Source organism: Arvicanthis niloticus, chromosome 24 (genome assembly GCF_011762505.2).
Source record: "Arvicanthis niloticus isolate mArvNil1 chromosome 24, mArvNil1.pat.X, whole genome shotgun sequence".
In the NCBI taxonomy this organism is placed as follows: domain Eukaryota; kingdom Metazoa; phylum Chordata; class Mammalia; order Rodentia; family Muridae; genus Arvicanthis; species Arvicanthis niloticus.
The window spans coordinates 36,546,445-36,567,686 of NC_133432.1; the positions used below are offsets into that span (position 1 = coordinate 36,546,445).

The following is a 21,242-nucleotide window of genomic DNA, read 5'->3' on the forward strand; positions in this document are numbered from 1 at the left end:
CAGATGAAATTCAGGTGTATCCAGACTGAAGCAGAATGGGGATTTATTACAAATATTAGAAAGGTGAACAAGAGAATGATTAAGGCATGGATGAACATCTCTGAGAAAGACTAGCCTAATGTGAGAAATAGACATCCACACATGAATGCAGGCTTGTCCATGAAACACTGTACCTAAGTGTCTTAGTGTTGACCAGATGTACCATTTTGGTGTCCCTAGATCTATATCTATACAATTGCAAAGCCATGCTCCTTTTCTCTCATTTGATGGGTGTAATTATGGTAGCTCAGGAGGTGACTTAGATGAAATTGTAATCCAACAAAGGGAATCCAGGGAATGCTAGAGTTTCAGAAAGGGTTTAGTGCACAGATGCCCTTTCCATATAAATGGAATTTACAGTGACAGTCTTAACAATTACATGTTTGCTGCTGGGAAGGGAGCAAGGTCTTAAGCAGGTGTTAACTGGGATGTAATTTTTGTGTGAGGGTTAGCTGGATTCCCAGATGAGGGAGGGGCTCCCTTGTCTTCCTGTGTTGTCCAGTTCCTCTCTCGGCCCTGCCTTCCACAGACACATAACAACTGACCTTTGAGGTTCTCAAAGGTGTGTCTGATACCATGGGTGCTCATGCCTTTGAACAACCAGGGGGAATGCAGCTCACTGTGAAGAAGTCATGCTTGCAAAAGCCTCTACCATGCCAAATCTCCAGGTAGCTGGCTATGTGGACTCTTCCCCTTCAGAGGCTGACCTTGACTGAGAGAGGAGACCTTGGGAGTGAGGATCAGGATGGGGATGTGCCTGGGTCCTGTGCAAGTGCTGGCAGTGCCTAGTTTTCTGCTGCTATGCCTTAGCATTCAGGTAAAGAGCCTGGGAGTCCTGCCAAGACCTTCAGGGTGATCCTGCAAGGTGGAGCTTCTGCCAGGCCACAGAAAGCAGTGCAGCACAACTAGATTCAAGAGCAGCCCCTGAGGTTGGAGGTTGAAGGTTTTGAAGCAGAGGCTCCTTCATCTTATTTGCAGGTGAAATTGATTATCCTGTGAGGAGCCCCATGGGCTAAGGAAATGGACTTCAAAGTGTTGGTGTCTTTGCTATCCCAAAGCTGGTGTTTCACCTACCTACCATCCACACCCAGCTTCTTAAAATTCTTTTATTTTTAAGTAGTTCTGGAGTGGAACTCAGGTCCTGCTTGCAAGGCAAATATGTTACTAACTGTGCCACTTTTTTATCCTTCCTTGAGTTCTGTATTGCTAACCAGGACTCTATAGGGAAAGGGGACCAACTTGTGACAAGAAGGAGGAGGTAAAGATAAAAATTAGAGTGGGCAGAAGGAAGTTAGAGGGGCTAACTCAGGGTCCTTAAGTCTGCTGGACCCTTCTCTTTCCTCCTGCCTCTTCTGGGAGTCTGTACATGTCTCTTCAGAGTAGCAGATTGACTCCCCAATGGGAGCAAAGACTGATTCCCTGACTCCACATAACTGCAAACACAGATCTCCTTCTCATGCCTAAGGAAGAACTGCAGGGGACAGCCTCCTCCCAGGGAGCCATGCTGGGCAGGGTACAATACCTAAACACTACTACTCAGGCTCATTATGAACCTGTAGGGGGGAGTCCCAGCAAGCTCTGGTTAGCATTTCAGCTGGATGGAGTCACCAAGGGAGTAAGGACACATCATAGCATCACTCAGTGAGCCAATCAACAGCCAGAAAAGCTGAGCCTTGGAATCTCCCAGGTACCATTGTTCACCTCTGCCTTGACCTTCATGCCAAGACTAAGTAATTGAGCAGGGATATTAACATATGCATCCTCGAAGCCTCACAGCACCCTCTTCAGGTCTGGAGTGGATCTGCATCCTCATCTCCACCCCTGGGGTCAGCAGAACCAGAGCTTTAGCACTGGCTGCCCAGGACCTCATCCATTCTCATTGCAGTGGACAGAGCAGACCTCACCAAGTCCATTTCACAGGCTGGGATACAGAGGCTGTGAAAGGGTTTTGCCATTCTTCTAGCAAGTTCTTTTCCACCCTTGCTGCCAGCCTCTCTGCAGCCTCTCACTGTTCCCAACCCCATTACTTCTGTCTTCCTGCTTCCTGTCTTGACCATCAGGGAAGGGCAGCACAGGAACCCAGCATGGTGCTCATGGAATCTTTTCACTTTACATTGTCATGGAATTCTTGATGTGACTGTTAAAGGGAGAGGTAGGGAATGTCAATACTTTAGACTTTATATCCTGCTCCCTTGGGAACCCAGTATGTCCAGTCCCACTCCCAAGGGAGTTTAAGGGAAAGTCTGATAACTGGGCTCTGCGATGGGGCAGAGACATGTGGAGAGAATTGGGCTCAGCTCCAATATGTCAGGTTGTGCAACTTTGGGCATCCTACTTCTACCTTCACAATGGTCAGCAGGCTAGCAAGATATGTTTTGAACTCTCTAGGACCAAGGTCTTGGAGGAAAACTGCAGGAAACAAATGCATGTTTGTTTGTAGGCAGCTGAACCTTTAAAAACTATTCTAATTCCCTTGTGAATAGAGAGCCAATGATGCCAGGGCTTCACCCCTGCAGCTGCAGCTACAATCAATGCATATAAATCTCAGCCTTATTTAGAGTCTTTTCAGGGACTGCAGATCACAGATGACCTGAGACAGGATCGGAGTCAAGGAGACTGTCTCCTGGGTGGTAAGATCTCTGCTTCAGTTCTTGGCTAGAGAGAGGAACACTCAGAAAAGATAGATTTTTTTAAACAGGAATTCCCAACAATGTTGGTACAGATTTCAATATGGAGAAGGACCATCCAGTAGGCACATATTTGCACAGACTCCACCAGGATTGACTGAATGGAGTGACTGGCTGGAGAGCTGGAGACAGCTATTTGACATAGATTGGACTCTGTTGCTTCTGCCTTCACCTGTGGACACGTGTGCAGATGAGTAACTGGGAGTCTGAATTCTGTTCTGTTGCATCCTAAGAGTCTGATAGAGACTCTACAGGTAGAAACGGCCATATTGAGGCATTGTTATTTCTAACCACAAATGTAGGCTATAGGATTTCCTCAGACATGAGTGCTTCCCTGCTACAAGGTTCTGTGTATTGCAGGAGTCACCAACATCTCTTGGGAACTTGTTGGGTAATCTTCTGAACACTGTTCTTTCAGTTACACCCTGTGGGAGAGAGGCATCACAGGGCTTGAGGCTGTTGTCTCACAGGTGCCACCTCAGATGCAGAAGGCCTCAGACAGGATAGGGAGCCCAGAGACAAGCTGAGCAGATCCCTCTATGGAGAAAGAGGCAACTGTGCAAACCTTACAATTGAGCTCAGAGAGGAGAGAGACCAGAAAGACCAGCAAGGGATACATGGAATCATTGGATCCAGACAATCTGCTGTTGGCTGTGACTCAGGAGTACTCCTGCAGGGACCTTGTCTTTAAGTCATTTCTCTCCTCATACACTAGTAGTGGCTACTTCCTGGCATGGCCAGTGCAACAGTGCTTGCTGGTTCTCAGAGCTGCATCCCTGTGTTCAGGTGAGTACTGGGTCATAGGGACCTGAATCTGGAAGGAAATTCGGATGGAACTAGTGAGACCTCTTTGCATACTGTCCATCCAGTCATTAATTCACCCAGTGCCAGAGGACAATCAGAGACACATTACTGACTTGTATTAGGCCTGAATTTTGTACATTGTTTCCAGTTAGAAAAGAGACATTGATATGCTTTCAACTATTCTGCAAGCACTGGTTGACTTAGTGTACCAATGGTCAGGAAGGTGTGTGATGCCCAGGTCAATGCCTAAATACCCAGTCCCCAAGCCTGCAGTTTCCTGTGGGGCTGGGGAGGTTCTCATTCTGCCTTGCTGCCACAGGACACTCACAGGAGGCTGAAAGGGGCTGTAAGGACAGAAAATGAACCCACCTCACCACTAAGTTCATAACACAAATAGGTACTCAAGTCTCCTCTGTAGCCCACTCTTCCTGATACTTGAGCCCCAGCATGGAAACAAAAAACACAGTCCTAGGGCAAGAAATGTTCATTTCAGAAATGTACACTAAGGCCCTAAGTTACTAACATGGCATCCAGAGGGTTCTTTCTGAAGATATGACACCTATTGGCCTGGTGCTTACTCTCATCATGTTTATTGGAGTGGAGAAGCCAAGGTGCCCTTACAGTTTTTACATCTGGATCCCATGCTCTGCCATTCCATACCTCAGGGCCTGAACCTGTTCTGAGTCCTCAGTGCTCTTCCCTGAGATGTAGCCTTGGTGTTCCTTCTACACTGGCACTGGCCCAGTTGTAAGTAAGTGGTCAAAAGACCTGACCACAGTTGAGTTTAATACAGAGGGCAGTCATGCCCAAGCCTACCACTCGCTGGCTGCAAGAGCCAACTATAACACCTGTCCCCTGAGGGTTCCTGAGGGTGAATCTGAATGAGCTATAGAGTGCAGTTTAGATAGGGGTGTTTCCTGAAGAGACTGGTGACATAAAGAAGCCAAAAGCTTTCTACAAGGACAACTGGAATGATGTTGTGAGTGTAGCTCAGGAATCTGAGACCTTCCCATCAGAGTGATGGGTATACACATGAACAGCTTCAGTACTTATGAGATTAGGGTTCTCCAGGCACTGGTAATCTGTCAGGTATGATAGGAGGTGATGTCCCTGTGGTAGAGCACATCTGGTCTGTGTCAGTTAAACTTGTCCTCTCACAGAAAACATCTCTTCTTCTCTTTTCAAACAAACATCCTCCTTCTGCCCAAGATCTGACTTGTTCACTGAAGGACACTTACCTGAAATAAGGTATAAAAGAATGACATTGCCCCGTGGATCTAAAGAGGAAAATGTCACAACAAGACGAGTGAACACCTTATATGATACAATTATTGTCCTGGGGGTTAGGATGGACCTGTGGCTCCTCACAACTCTGGGATCCAGCCCATGCCACATCTGCAGCACTTCACAGAGTTACTATGCTTGCCTCAGTGCAAGTGGGTCAAGCTGATGGTATCTAATGTTCTCCCTGGTCCTTCTGATAATGCTTTTGGGTCCAGAAGGACCCAAAGTCCACCCTCAGCTTCTACACTTCCCCCTTTAGATACCTTAGGACTTGGTCCCTTCAAAGGCTCTTTGAATGATTTGGTGGTTTGGGGCATGATATTATTCTTCCTGGGGCTTTGGAACACCACAGGGCCAATTGTCCTATGTCAAGAAGATGCAGAAAAATCTCCAAGGTCATCATTCACAAACATCTATTTTATACTCTGCATCATAACAAACATGTCAAGAAGCCTTGAGTCTTCTACTAAGAGTGAGGCGGGAACGTGCACCGAGAGGAAGGGTCTGATGTGACCCTGGGTAGGCTTAGGGGCTCCTGTCTTTACCAGCTTTGGACAGGCTTTCAGCCACTGCCCTGAATAGTGATGCCTTTGAGGTAGGAATTCATTCCTTCTACCAACTGGAGTTTCATCATTTGCTCCCTTCCTCCTGGCTGGACTCTGGGCTCTGGGCAATATGTGATGGACCTGGAACATGATGGCTTTCCACAAGGCTCCCTCCTGCAGGTCAGTGTCTACACCTGGGTCCTCTCCAACATTGTGATTGTAGAACTGTAGCATCCAGCATCCTCTAGTGATCTTCTAAAAGGCAACAACACACGTGAGAGGGACACTGGGAACCTCAGCTGCACAGGACATCTCTCCAGCTGTGGTCACCCTGTTCCACACTGCTCCCAAGCTGCCTTCTCCTGTCTGAACCTCCTCCCCCAATCTCGTAGTTCCCACTCCATGCCACCCTCTCTTCCCTCAGCATCTTCCTCTTCCTTCTACTTCCTCCTCCTAGCATGGTTAGTGCCCTCCTGCTGTCTCCTAGTTCAAAGTTTATTAAATTTCCCATGCGCAGGATACTCGTGGGAGTGACATTGTGGGATGCTAGATCTGTTGGTAGGTTCCATTTAACCATCATCTCATGCTGTCTACACATAGGTTCCCCATGCATGGTACCATACACCCATGTTTATAATCTGCTGTTGACACAGACTCGAGTAAAATAGATACATTCAAATACTGAAATGTACCTGGGCCAGGCTGGATGTTTGTTCTCTGGATGCCCTCCTGGTGTTTTATGTCTGTGGGGAGACTCTTTTCTCCCCCAGGAGACGTTCGTTTCTTGCTGGTATACAACAACAAAGCTTCCTTAGGGTATTTCCTATCTTCTTAAACCATCCCTTGAAACCTGTAGGCTGGCCCCTGCTGGGGACGGGCTTGTGCTCTGCTGAGGCACTGGTGCTGCTGCTCTGTCTGAAACACATTGAGTACCCGAAGGGGACACTCCTAAAACGTATGTGGGCTTGGCCCATTGTTGGTGTAGTCTGGAGTGACCTGCAGGGAAGAACACCAGGCCAACTGACTCTTCTGTTTTCTCTCTGCTTAGCCTTCTGGCCATGGGGAGTCATTTGACTGTTGGAGGAGGAAGAAAACAAGATGGGCTCGCTTCTTCTCCTTAGTTCCAGGTGGAAAGTAGCAGGATAATCAAAAGAAGGGTATGGTGTTTTCGATGGATTCATGGGTTGAGCCCTGGTAGGGCTGTCACACTCCTGAAGAGCCTGCTCTTTGAAAAAACAATATGAAGCCATGGCCTGGTTGTATTTTTTATGGCATAGTGAGTCTTTAATGTCTTCTGCTTGAAATCCAAGGTATGCCATGGCTTTTACAATGGCTGGGTCTGGCCTGAGGGGGATCTGTTTCTCACAAGGATCTGGGAACCCCTCTGAGTCCTTTTTGAGCCAAGGATGGATCATTACTTCAGTGATGGTGGGCCTGTGTATTGGATTCGTTGTCAGTAGGTAACTAATCATGTGTTGGAGCTCTATTGACAGGCAACAGGGGATAGAATAGTTTCCTAACACAATCTTCTGTCGCAACTGTGGTGTGCTGGCATCATCAAACGGGACCATTCCTGTTGTCATATAAAATAATACAACCCCTAGGGTCCATACGTCGATTTTGGGGCCATCATATCGTCTCCCGAGGAGTACCTCGGGAGCACTAAATAGATAGGTCCCACATTGAAAGGTCAGCTTTTGCCCAGACTTCACTTGGGTGCCGAGCCCAAAATCAAGAATTTTTATTTTTCCATTATTGTCTATCATAATATTATCAGGTTTTAAATCTCTGTGAATGATCCCGTGGTCATGGCAGTAGCTCATAGCACTTAATATTTGTTTGAATATTCTCCGTGCCTCATCCTCCTGCAGGTAACCAGCTTCTTGGATGTGTTCATAAAGTAGTTTACCTGTAGCCAACTCCATGATGAGGTATATTCTCTTCTTAGTCTCAATGACTTGAAACAGAGAGATGATGTTGGGATGGTTGGTCATCTTCAATATGTCTACCTCAGAGGTGACCGGATGGCACCAGTGCTCCCTCTTGCGTATTAGTTTGACAGCAACGAGCTTGCCAGTGAGGCGGTGCCTCGCCAGCTTGACTTTGGCGTAGCCTCCCTGGCCGATGGTATTTAAAACTACATATTGAGAGTGGAAACTCTCCATGCCAGAGGGGCTGGGCTCCGATCTGAGCTTTTTTGACTCTTGTTCGCTCTCAGAGCTCATTTGAGGTAACAAAGTATTGATGCTACCTAAGAGGAAAAAGAAAAGAAAGAAAGAAATCAAGAAATGGAAGAAAGAAAGCTAAGATTAGAAACTAAGATAATGAAAAATAAGCAAAACAGAAAACTAAAATGCAAACAAAATAACACAGCAGAAACCCAGAAAAGCAAAACCACGCACAGAGCCAAGAAAATCCAAATTAAAATATCTAACTGCAAGTCACTAGAAGGGAGGAGCACAGCTCAGCAACACTAAGAAGGAATATTACTAATTGTGTAAGAAGAAAAATGTACAAGAAGATATATAAACAATCAAAGAAATTTTTAAAATTAACGATTAGAAAACCCAAGCAATGTAAAATTAAATTAAAAAAAATTAAACTCCAAACAAGCAAACCTGTAAAAGGGCAAAAAACTTAGAGATTAAAACAAAATGCCACAAACTCTTCAAAAGTTCTAGACTATGCAAAGAACTTTAAAATATTACCAAGAAAACAACCCAATGAATAATTGGGAATATTGGGATAGGGATCTGAAAAGAGTTTTTGCAGAAGACATGTAAATGGCCAAGAAATGTATACATATATATGTATGTATGTATGTATGTATATATATATATGTACATATACATATACATATATGTATATATCTCTATCTCTATCTCTAATCTGTATCTATATCTATATCTATATCTATATCTATATCTATATCTATATATAAATGTTCACCATCCTTGGCCATCAGAGAGATGAAAACTAAAACTTGTTTGAGATTTCATCTTATTCTTATCAGAATGGCTAAAGCACCAACACTGGTGTGAATGTGGGTGATGGAAATCCTTATGCACACTGTCCATGTGAGTATATAAGCTGGTGAGGCCACTATAAAAAAAAGTGTGGGTGTTCCTCAAAGAACTAGAAATTGATATGCTACGTGGTCCAGCTCAAGGATATCTATTTCCTACTCAAGGATCCTTAAGGATATCTATTTCCTACTGCAGAGACACTTGTTTCTCCATGTCCAATATTGTTCCATTTATTCACAATGCAGGGTATGTAAACAGCCTAGATATCCATTCGGCCGACAAATGGTTAATGAAAAGGTGGTACCTACATATAATGGAATGTTATTCAGCTGTAAAGAAAACTGAAATTATGAAGTTTCCAAGGAAATGCATGGAACTGGACAACATTACACTAAGTGAGCGAAACCAGACTCAGAAGAACAAACATGGCTGCTCTCATACACCCGCAGATCCTTGCATCAAATCTTCAGATTGCTTAGTACAACTTTTGTATCTCATAGAAATTACATTTATTAGTGTAACTCTTATATCTCAGAGAAATTTCTTTGTGCAATGACACAGAAACTCAAAACTGGTCAAAGACTGGAGAATGAATGTTAACGAAGTGCTCAGGCAAAAACAGAGCTGTGTACATTTTATCTTCCCTCCTTTGCTCCCTGCCACCTTTCCTCCCTCCCTCCATGGCATAGGGACTATCATGGAAAAGGGAAGCAGAGAGATTGTAAGAACCAGGGACTGGGAAAGGCTAGAACAAAATAGCATCTTCTTGACACAACAAGACCATGGCACTCATGAATTCACAGCAGCTCTGGCTGCCAGCATGAGATCTACACAAAATCAAGCAGTTCAACATGACCAACCCCTAGTGGGAACATTGGCAGTTGATGACATCTAGGGAAGAGAGTCAATCCTCCTTAAGAATGTGTCTCCTGCTAGATCATTCACACTCCAGTGGATGTTCCCACACTCATTAATATATATGACAGCAGGCTATTAAAAAACACATGAATTCGTGGGTTGTGTGGAGTGGCTGTGGGGATGGATCTAGGAGTTGCTGGGGAAGGACAGGGAGTGAATAGGATCCAAATTCATTTTATGGATGTCTGAAATTCTCAAAAGATAGGATAACTTTCAAAAACCCCAAATAATCAAAAACTTAACACTCCAAAGAAAGCCAAAGCAGAAACAATCAACAATAAAACAAATAAGAAAACCTAGAAGACCAAAAACTGGTAACCCAAAAGTGGCACAAAATTCCCCCAAAATAGAAACAGGAGAGAGAGAGAGAGAGGGAGAGAGAGAGAGAGAGAGAGAGAGAGAGAGAGAGAGAGAGAGATCAAACAAAAGCCTCAACAAATCCTGAAATCAAAAAACCAGCCAAGCAAAGAAACCAGAACATAAAATCGATAGCATCAAAGATTAAAACTAAAATAACTTCTGGGCAGTGGTGGTGCATACCTATAGTCCCAGCATTCAGGAGGCAGAGGCAGGTAAATCTCTGAGTTTGAGGCTAGCCTGGTTGACAGAGCAAGTTCCAGGACAGTCAGAGATACACAGAAAAACTCTGTCTCAGGAAAAAAAAAAAACAATTAACAAAAAACAAAAACAAACCCTCCACTATCCACAGGCTGGGGTGATAGTTCAGTACTTCAATAGCAAAACACAAGGACTGAATTTCAATCTTTAGAAACCCCATCAAAAATAGTCTACCAAGTCATTTTAATTTTAGATTATAAAGTGGACCAAAGACCCCAACATAAAACCAGACACACTAAATCTAATAAAACAGAAAGTGGGAAATACTCTTGAACTCATCAGCCCAGGAGACAACTCCCTGAAGAGAACATCAATGGCTCATGCACTAACAACAACAATTAATAAATAGAACCTCATGAAACTGGAAGCTTCTGTAAGAAAAAGGACACTGTCATTAGGACAAAACAACAGCCTACAGATTGAGAAAAGATCTTCACTATTCTACATCTGATAGAGGGCTAATATCCAAGATGTATAAAGAACCCAAGAAGCTAGACACTGACAATCCAAATAGCCCAATTGAAAAGGGGTACAGAGCTAAACAGAATTCTCAACAGAAGAATCTCTAAAGTCTGAGAAGCCCTTAAGGAAATGTTCAATGTACTTAGAGATCAGGGAAATACAAATAAAAATGACTTTGAGATTCCATCTTACACTCATCAGAATGGCTAAGATCAAAGTCTCAAGTGACATCGTCATGTGCTGGTGAGGATGTGAAGCAAGGGCAACAACACTCCTCTATTGCTGGTGGGAGTGCAAACATGTACAACCACTCTGAAAGTCAATTTGGCAGTTTCTTTGAAAATCAGGAATAGTTGTACCCTAAGATCCAGCTATACCACTCTCAGGCATATACCCAAAAGATGTTCCACCATACCACAAAGGGACTTACTCAACCGTATTCATAGCAGCCTTATTCATGACAGCCCGAAACTTGAAACAACCCAGATGTCCCTCAATTGAAGAATGGATAATGTAGTTTGTTATCACAGTGGAATACTAGTCAGCTACTGAAAAACAAAGGTATCATGAAAATTGAAGGCCAATGATTGGAACTTGAAAATATCATCCTGTGTGAGGTAACCCAGACCCAGAAAGACAAACATGGTATATATTCACTTATAAGTGGATATTAGCTCTAAAATATAGGATAACCATGCTATAATCAACAAACCCGAAGAAGCTAATTAACAAGGTTGACACAAGGGAGGATGCTTGAATCTCATTCAAAAGAGGAAACAAAAGAGTAGGATGGAAGGATGGAACTGAGGGGGAGAATGGGGTTGAGAGGAGACCAGGGGACCAGATATGTGTGGGGAGAGCATGGCAAGTGGTCAGGAGAGGCCTAAGTGTGGGGGATGCATGTCTGGGATGAGTTGGGAGACTTGGCGGGGATGGGGTATGGGAGGCTCTAGAGAGTCTGTGAGTGTGATGCTAGCTGAGACTCCTAGCAGCTGGGGTTGGAGAGACTGAAGTGGCCATCTCCTGTAGCCAGGTAAAATTTTCAGTAGTTGAAGGGGGACAGTAACCAACCCACAAAACCTTCAACCCCAAATGTGTCTGACCTACAAGATGTTCAGGGATAAAGATGGAATAGAGATTGAGGGAATTGCAAGCCAATGACAAGCCCAACTTGAGACCCACCCCATGAGAGAGAGAGAGAGAGCACTATTAATGATATTCTAGGACTTGCAGACAGGACCTAATGTAAGTGTCTTCTGCAAGGCTTCAATCAGCAGCTGATGGAAACAGATACAGAGACCCTGAGTCAAACATTATGCAGAGCTTGGGGAAACTTGTGGAAGAGTGAGCAAGCCAGAGGGGTCAAAAACACCACAGATTCAACTAAGTTGAGCCCATGGAGGCTCACAAAGATTGAACCACCAATCAAAGAGTATGCAGGAGCTACACATAGGCCCCTTACACATTTGTAGAAGATGTGCAGCTTGTCTTCATGTGGGTCCCCTAACAATTGAAGCTGAGGCTGTCTCTTACTCTGTTGCCTGCCTTTGGATCCCTTTCCCCTAGCTGGGCTGACTTTTCTGATCTCTGTGGGAGAGGACAAGCTTAGTTCTGCTAGAAGTAGATGTCCCAGAACAGGTTGGTACACAAGGGGTTGGCCTCCCCTTCTCTGAGAACAGGATGGAGTTATAGGAGGAAGGACATATGAGGGGGTCCTAGGAGGAGTGGAGGGAGTGAGGGGATCTGATTGGGATGTAACATGAATAAATTTTAAAAATTCTTTAAAAAACTTAAAGTAGATTGCTTACCTTAGAAACAATGGCCAAGTTGACAGAAGGCCTCAAAACTTTCCCTCACACGGGTGTTCTCACACCTACCACACGTGTACTTACAGGACAAAAACACACAGATTCACACACAGTCACCCACAGGTATTTCTACACACACACATACACACACTAAGAGGTACTCACACACAAGGAAACTTAAAACACAACACACACACTCACACACAAACAGGTACACACAAGTAATCTTAAAACACAATGCACACAAACAATCAGGTACTCACATGCAAGTAAACTGAAAACACAACACACATACTACACACACACACACACACACACACACACACACACACACAAGCAATCCTCCCCCAAACACACACTGATCTAGACACACACAAGCTCAAACACAAACCAATCAAAAGTAAAATTCAAAAACAGCTCACTAGATACAACAAAATCGCAGAGGGCACCACACCACCACTCCTCTCAACGCACTCAAAGAAATCCAGGTGTGACCACAGCTTAACATCTGCTGGCTGGACCATGTCACAGTTGTTCCTCATGAGGTCATAGCAGGACCTGTCCTGCCAGGGCTGGGAGGGACTCCAAGGCTCTGGCTAGGTGGGCTATGGAGACTGACTGACATTAGGCTTTCAGAAATCAAAACCTGTAGGATGTGTTGATATCCTCAGGTCTCTGGTTTGAATGTTTGCTGTGCCTCCTGCTTTAAAGCCCTCATGTCTACACACAGCACGTCACTTTTGCATTCCAACTGATGGGTCCAAGATGATGCTACAGCTTAACTTTAAAAAAAAAGTTCTTGTTAAGACCTGGGTGGCTGCTGTCTTTCTGACATTACTGTAGCCATTTGTTTTATACCTGTAGCCTGCTGTCTTACATTAATAACAGAGGACCCTTCTCATGCCCGGCTAACCATTAACCACAAATCCCATTAAATTCTATGCTCTGGTAGTCTAGGAAGTTCTCCTGACCCTTGCCCTCCTTTAAGGCCAATCATAATTAAGATCAGGTAGAATTGCTTTGTACAGTTAGCAGCAATAAGCCTGGACCTGAACCAACCACCCAACTGCCTAGCAAGACTTCCTGCACCTGTGTGTGAGCTTTCATGGTTGCTATGTGGTTTTTGCTTTTTATAAGCCACCCCTGAGAAACAGTCAGCGTTGCCTTCTCAACTCCTGAGTCTGACCTGCATCCTTGATCAATCAGTCCCAGGTTATATGTCCAATAAACTACCCTTCTTTGACTGAGATGGCTGTCTGAGTGGTTTGTGGAGTGATTCCTGGACCCCAACACTGCTCATGGAATATAATAAAGCAGCTTATTACCACCTGTGAGGATGATAGGAATATACCGCTCTCATAATTTCCTGGATTTTCTTGGATTTTAAAGATCTAAATCCATAGGACACACTCCCCCGGAGATACTCATGGATGAGACTAGTTGCAATCACATGAGGGTTATTGATGAATTTATAGTGGCTGATGCACCAGGGCCCTTGTGCTCCCAGGTAAGAATGAGCTTAGGCAAAGGGTGGTTTATAAACAGAGTTCACAAGGACAGTTAATTGCTTCTTGGACAGTATAGGGGACAGAAACAAAGGGTCCTATGGGAATCCTGGCATGGACCTGCCCAGGGATGGCTTAGGGAGCCTCACACAAGCCCTCAGATGAAGATGTAGAACTCCCAGCTCCTCCAGCACCATGACTGCCTGGATGCTTCTATGCTGCCACCTTGGTGATCATGGACTGAACTTATGAGACCTTAAGGCAGCCTCAACTAATGTTGTCCTTAGATGAGCTGCATTGTTCATGATGTGTCTCTTCTCAGCAGCAAAACCCTAACTAAGACAGTATCCATATTCCCTTTCCCAGCTTCCAGACTGTAGAATCATCACACATGAGGGCAATCTATTGAGATTATGGGGCCAGGAGCCTCTAGGCTGTCTGCTTCATCTGAGAGATTCTGTTTCCAGAGTGCTAAAATATGGTGTCACTAAAGGAATGGTTGGCCCTCTATTTCAATAGTATGAATAGCACCAGCAGGCACCTGCTGTGTTAGCTCATGAACACAAGGCTGTCTTCTCCAAGAGTGGATCCAACATCTCTCAGAACCTCCTCAAGAACTGGTTGTTCCTGAGGATTACCTGCACTTGCTTATGCAGACCTATTCTGAGTTCTGAAATCTATTCAAAGCCTACTCATCGTAGACCTGTGAGTTCAGACAGTAGTCCTTAGAGTCATGTTCTACCTTGACTGTTTACTTCCTCTAGGTAGGAAGTACATGGGGCCACAAGATCTCATTCTTCCTCTCATTTTGTTGGCCATCTAGAGTTATGCTAAGGTATTGGGAAAACATGTTAGCAGATGAACCAGCCCAGGCTTCTTCAATGTCAAAGCCTATCTGCTACCCCTGCATCATACAACCAGTTCAGAAAAGCCCATCTCATTAGAATTCTAAGGGTTCTGGGAGTATGGGTGGAGAGTCCATTTTATGCTGCCAGGTAAATGTCCTTTGCTTCCACATGGCCAACTGGGAGTAGGGATTGAGAGAGGTAAGAAGATGAAACCCTTCAAATATCTACTTGGTGTCACCAAAGACTGTGAATTCTGACTGGCATGATGTTTAAGTTAGATTTAAAAAAAGTCACCTCAGCACAGTTAGTAGGTACTCTCAGGATTGTGCATCAGGGTGGGTACAAGGGGTGGGGACCCTGGGGCAGGTGCAGAGGGGCAGGAACCCAGGGACAGGTACAGTATGGCAGAGATCCTGGGGCTAGTGCAATGGGGTAGAGTAATGTTGCAGGAACCCTGTGGTAAAGACCCTGGGGTAGGTGCAACTGGCAAGGACTCTGGGGGAGGGGTACTGAGGCAGGCACCCAAGCTGGAATGATGAGCCAGTTGTGTGTTTGCTTCATGCAGTGCTCTCATGAGTAGAGAACACTGGCAACTGCCCCAAAGGGGATGGTGGGAGCTTCTTGAAAGAACTCTATAGCTCCTGAGAAAGTATACATTCCACAGATGGGCCTGTATGGAGATGAGCAGATTCCAAAGGGGCTGTCTTAAGTGAACAGCCAAAGAAAACAGAAATGTAGAACAAGCAATTGGACAAGCCATTTCAAAGGTGCTTTGTTCACAAGAATAGAACAGAAGGAAACTGATAAAGGCAAGTCACTTCTTTGTAGAGATGAAAACAAGCAATTTTCATCTCCTGTCTGCCTGGTCATCCAATGAAGATCGGGTAACTGCTGGCTCTATCTGTCTACCCATCTACCTATCTGTCTGTCTGTCTATCTATCTATCTATCTATCTATCTATCTATCTATCTATCTATCTATCTATCTAATCACCATGAGGAAAGTCAGGTTTTATTTGTAAGAAGATATTCACAGCAGTGCTTTCTGGTGGTGACAATGATGATTGTAGGGTGAGATGGATTAATTAATTAATTAATTAATTTAATGGAGTGTCAATTTTGGCCAGTTCTTATCAGCATCTGTTGTACCAACATCCAGTTTTAGTGTGACACAGAAGATGCCTACCTGGAAAATTTATCCTGTCTCTAAGAAACACTGTGTAATACAACTGTCTGCACTGCAGGTCAGACAAGACCTAGGGTTGGGAAACTTCTGGACAGAATGAAGGTTTGTGAGGCTGGACTTAGACTCTGTGGAGGGCTCAGGACACCTGACTGTCCTGATGCATCCCATTCTGATTTATTTCTCTCTAACAGAGCCAGCCACCTCAGTATCTACATTTCCTGGTAAGCCCCTAATCATCTTACACTGTGTAGAGTGTTCAAACTCAGGGTGGGCTCTGAGAGTTTGAGAGAGCCCTCGGAGCCCTCTGGGCCTGGCTGACTCAACTTGAGGCTGCTGTGTACCTCCTCAGTGTGCTCATCCACCAGGGTCCTCAAAAGTCAACAATGAGCTTGGTAAGAGGCCTAGCAACTCCACATTGGTCCAGCAGCAACTGTACTCTTTTACAGGGTCATAAACAGAACACATGGGTTCTGATTGGTCCAACAGTCTGGAAGAGCGAAAGATATCGCCAGCCAAGGACAAGTGCTGTGTGAGTGGACACTGAGGCATTGCAGGGCTCAGACTCCTCACCATCCTCCTCCAGCCTCTTTTCTTCTTCCTTAAGATGTTTCCTGCAGATTTGAAAGGTCCAAGCAGTTTATGACATGGATTTGAATTTAATCTCAGTACATATCAATGATTACAATTAAACTAAGATGAGGCTAACTTTTTTTTCTTCCAAAAAATGTATTTTTTTATTCAGTTTACATCCTGATCCCAGCCACCCTCTCTCCTCTCTTCCCAGTCACCCATATGAATCCCTTCCACCACTAAGCCCCAGTTCTTTTATGGGAAGGAGAACCCCCCTTGGGTACCACCTGACCCTGGGACTTCTAGTACCAGCAGGACTAGGCACATCCTGTCCCACTTATTCCCAATTAGGCAGCCAGGTAGGGGAAAGGGCATCCAATGGCAGGCAACAGAGACTGAGACAGCCCTGGCTCTACTTGTTAGGTGATCCACAAGGAGACCAAGCTGCGCATTTATTTTCTACATCATGCTCCCTTGTTGGTGGATCAGGCTCTAGGATACTCCATGGTCCCATGTTAGTTGACTCTGTGGGTCTTCTTGTAGTGTCTTTGAGCACTCTGGTTGAACACAACTGTCCCCCATTCTTCCCCAAGACTCCCTGAGCTCCACCTGATGTTTGGCTGTGGGTTTCAGCTGCTGGATTAAGCCTCACTGGACACAGTTATGCTAAGTTCCTGAATGCATACATAGCAGTGTATCATTAATACTGTCAGTGGTTGGATCTGTAACATGAGATGGCTTTCAAGTTGGGGCAGTCATTGATTGGCTGTTCCCTCAGTCTCTGCTCAATCTTTAGCCCTGAACATATTGTAAGCAAGACAGATTTTGAGTTGAATGTTTTGTGGGTGGATTGATGTCCCCCTTCTCCTCTAGAAGTCTGCCTGGGTACAGGAGGTGACCATTTCATTCTCTATATCCCCCTCTGGTAGGAATCTATGCTAGAGTCATCCCCATAGACTCCCCATATCCTCTCCCATTCTAGGCTTCCAGCTAGTCACTAGATACCTGCCCCCTCCTGCCATGACAATTTCCATATTCTCTCTTAGCACTCTCCCAACCCCCTCTCCCTAGACCTGATCACCATTTCCATTCCCCTTCCCACATCCTGTCTTACCCAGTTCCCTCTCTATCCTTCTGCTGAAATTTGTTTTCTCTTCTGAGTGATATTCACAGACCCTCCCTTAAGCTCTCATTCTTACCTAGTTTCTTGGGTCTATGGATCACAGCATGTTTATCCTGCACTTTATGGTTAATGTCCATTTTAAGTGAGTACACACCATATGTGTCTTTCTGGCTCTGGGATACCTCACTCAGGATGACATTCTCAACTTCATCCATTTGCCTACATAATTCATGATGCGTTTGCTTTGAATAGCTGAATAGTATTCCATAGTGCAAACGTACCACATTGTCTGTATCCATTCTTCAGTTGAGGAACATCTACATTGTTTTCATTTCCTAGCTATTACAAATAAAACCATGACGAACATTGTTGATCAAGCATTCCTGTGGGATAGCATTTGGGTATTTGCTCAGGAATTCTTTCATTTGGTTTTGAGGGAAAACTGTTCCCAGTGTTCTGAGAAAAGGCGAAGTTGATTTCCACAGTGGATGTACAAATTTGCAATCCCACCAGCAATGGAGGAGTGTTCCCTTTTCCCCCACATTCTTATCAGTACTTACTGGATGTCCCTTGAGTTAGCCATTATTATGCAGAAAAGATTGAATCACAGGGTTGTTTTGATTTGCATTTTCCAGATGACTAAGGATGGTGAACATTTCTTTAAGTGGTTCTCCGCCATTCGAAATTTCTCTGCTGAGTTTAGCTCTGCAACACCATTTATAGATTAGGAGATCTGGTTTGTTGGCGTTTAACTTCTTGAGTTCTTTATGTATTTTACATATTAGCCTTTTGTGCGATGTAGGACTGGTGAAGATCCTTTCCCAACCTGTAGGCTGCCATTTGTCTTATTGACTGTGTCATTTGCCGTACAGAAACTTTTCCATTTTATGAAGTTTCATTTATTAATTTTTGATCTCTGTGTCATTAGCCATTGTTGTTCTCTTAGGAAGTTGTCTCCTGTACCAATGTGTTCAAGGCTATTTCCCTATTTTTCTTCTATTAGGATTAGTACATAAGGTTTTTTGTTGTTGTTGTTGAGGTCTTTTATCCACTTAGACTTGAGTTTTATGCAGGGTGAAAGATAAGTTTCTCTTTGCATTCTTCTATATGCCTACATCCAGTTATGTTGGGAGCTGACTTTTAGCAGAAAGTAGCTATCAGCTTTGCAGCCATCTTGAACCATATACCCTGACATGAGACTTGGATTACAATAGCCTACAACAGCTGAGCACACTCTGATAACATCTTACTTTAGATACCCAGGACTTCTTTGGGTGTGTGAGATTAAAGGTGTGTGACTTAAAGGTGTGACTTAGAGATCAGATTTAGAGACAAGACCTAAGGGCATGATTAAAGGCGTGACCAAAAGACATGGCTTAGAAGTGAGACATATAAAAGGCGAGAGGCAGACAGGAGAGAACAATTTGCAGTAACAGAGATTCAGACAGGAGGAGCAGGAGTAGACATTGGACACTCGGAGAGAACAACAGGAGCACAACTAGGAACTAGGAAATAGGAACTCAAGACTTGGGACTTGGACTAGGAAAAGAGACTGAAGAATAAATGGGATTGAATCACACTATGTCTTGTCTCCATTCTTCGAGTCCATCCTCACTCTCTCTCTTGCAGAACCCTGACCTGCAGACCAGAGCAGCAGCTTGGGCCAGGAAACAGTGGCCACCAAGCATGGAGTGGAGAGGGCTGCAACATTTTTGGCCACCCAAAGTGGGGCAGCTCAGGCCTCAACATTTTTGGCTCCCAAAGCATGGGCCACCAAGCGTAAAGAGTGCGGTCTGCAACACAGTTAGTCCAGCACCATCTGTTGAAGATGATTTCTTTTTTTCCATCACAGGATTTTTGCCTTATTTGTCAAAAATAAGTATTGTAAGGTGTACTACAGCTTGAAATCAGGTATAGTGATTACACCAAAATTCTTTACTTTTCAGGATTGTTTAAGCTATCCAGGCCTTTTACTGTTTTCATTTGAAGCTGAGAATTGCTGTTTTAAGGTCTATAAAGACTTGTGTTGGAATTTTGATGAAAATTGCATTGAGTCTGTAGATTAATTTTGCTAAAATTGTCACTTTTAGTATGTTAATCCTAGCTATCCATGACTGTTTTTCTATATTCTTCTTCAGAGACTTGAAGTTTTTGTCATACACATCTTTCACTTGCTTTGTTAGCATTGCACCAAGACACGTTTTATGGGGCTATTATAAAGAATGGAGTTTCCCTAATTTCTTACTCAGCCCATTTATTGTTTGTATAAAAGAGGGCTACTGAATTTTTTTAGTTAATTTTGTTTTCATCCACATTGTTGAAGGTGATTATCAGCTCTAGGAGTTCTCTGATAGAGTTTTTGGAGTCATTTACGTATATTACCAAATCTTCTGCAAATACCAATACTTTGACTTCTTCCTTTCCACATTATATCCCCTAGATCTCCTTTATTTGTCTTATTGCTCTAACCAGAATTCAAAGAACTATATTGAATAGATAAGGAGAGGGTGGGCAGCCTTGCCCTGCCCTTGATTTTGGTGGAATTGCTTTAATTTTCACTCCATTTAGTTTGATGTTGGCTATTAGTTTGCTGTATATTACCTTTAGTGTTTTTATGCATGCCCCTAAATTGCTGACCTCTCCAAGATTTTTAACATGAAGGGATGTTGGTTTTTGTGAAGGCTTATTTACCATCTAATGAGATGACCATGTGATATTTTCTTTTTTAATTAATCATTTTATTCATTTACATTTCAAATGATATCCCCCTTCCTGGTTGTCCCTCCACAACCAGCCCATCCCATTCTCCCTCTCCCTCCTCCCATTTGCCTCTAAGAGGGTGCTCCTCTATCCACTCACCCCTCCCACCTCACTACTCTAATATTCACCACAATGGCACATCAAACCAACTTAGGATCAGAGGCCTCTCCTCCCATTGATGTCAGATAAGGTCATACTCTGCTACATATGTATGTGGAGCCATGTATTCCTACATGTGTACACTTTGGTTGGTGGTTTAGTCTCTGGGAGCTCTGGGTGGTTAGTTTAGTTCAAGTTCCTCTTTTGATGGGGTTGCAATCAACTTCACCTACTTCAGTCCTTCTCATAGCTCTTCCAGTTGGGTGCCCAGGCTCAGTTTGATGGTTGGCTGTAAGTATATCTGCATCTGTATTTGTCAGGTGTTGGTAGTACCTGTCAAGGAAAAGCCATACCAGGCTCCTGTCAGCAAGCACTTCTTGGCATCAGCAGTAGTGTTTGGGTTTGGTATTTGCAGATAGGATGAATCACTAGGTGGTCTGGTTTCAGGAGGCCTTTACTTGAGTCTCTGATTCTTTTTTTCCCCAAAACACTTTATTTATCAGTATTTGTATATACATACGTACTTATACATGTATACATATATACATACATATATGAACAATAATTAAATAAGATCTATTTGAAAAGTATTGGGGGTTGGGAAGAGTGGGAGGAAGGAGAGAAAGAAAAAATTATGTAAATACAGTGCTCATATATGAAATTCTCAAAAAAATCCATTTTTAAAAAAATGTTCAACAGATTAACTTGCATTTTACAATATGAAAATAAATATGACCTGTAATTATGTTGGACATTTTAACTCACTACAAACTATGAAATTTAAAATGAAATCAATAAAAATTATTTTACCCAGCATACTAACAAAAACCACAATAACATTTTATAATTAAAAGTATTTCTGAGAACAAGAAAATGGATTGTCAGAAGCTAAGTCAGCAGAGCCAGGGGGACACTGTGTGTTATTTCTTTTATTTTTTTTTTTCTTTTCTTATTATTATCA

The 21,242-nt window shown here is 43.6% G+C and overlaps 1 protein-coding gene across 2 annotated transcripts; it reads right to left on the reverse strand.

Annotated features, from left to right (window-relative positions):
• Positions 1–5,211: 5,211 nt before the first annotated feature.
• On the reverse strand, positions 5,212–12,667 carry LOC143438120 (sperm motility kinase 2A-like). Of its 2 annotated transcripts, XM_076923703.1 has the most exons (3): positions 12,192–12,667; positions 6,052–7,610; positions 5,212–5,614 (listed from the first exon to the last, which is right to left on the reverse strand). In XM_076923703.1, exon 2 carries the CDS (start codon positions 7,582–7,584, stop codon positions 6,097–6,099), a length of 1,488 nt encoding a protein of 495 aa, XP_076779818.1. In that variant the 5' UTR covers positions 7,585–7,610; positions 12,192–12,667; the 3' UTR covers positions 5,212–5,614; positions 6,052–6,096. The 2 variants fall into 2 exon arrangements, with proteins under 2 accessions (XP_076779818.1, XP_076779819.1); XM_076923704.1 differs by lacking the exon at positions 12,192–12,667 and having other exon boundaries at positions 5,215–5,614; positions 6,052–7,644.
• Positions 12,668–21,242: the final 8,575 nt, after the last annotated feature.

Coding starts and splice junctions, on each gene's coding strand:
- LOC143438120 (XM_076923703.1), bottom strand. CDS start 7,584: ATGAGCTCTGAGAGCGAACAAGAGTCAAAAAAGCTCAGATCGGAGCCC.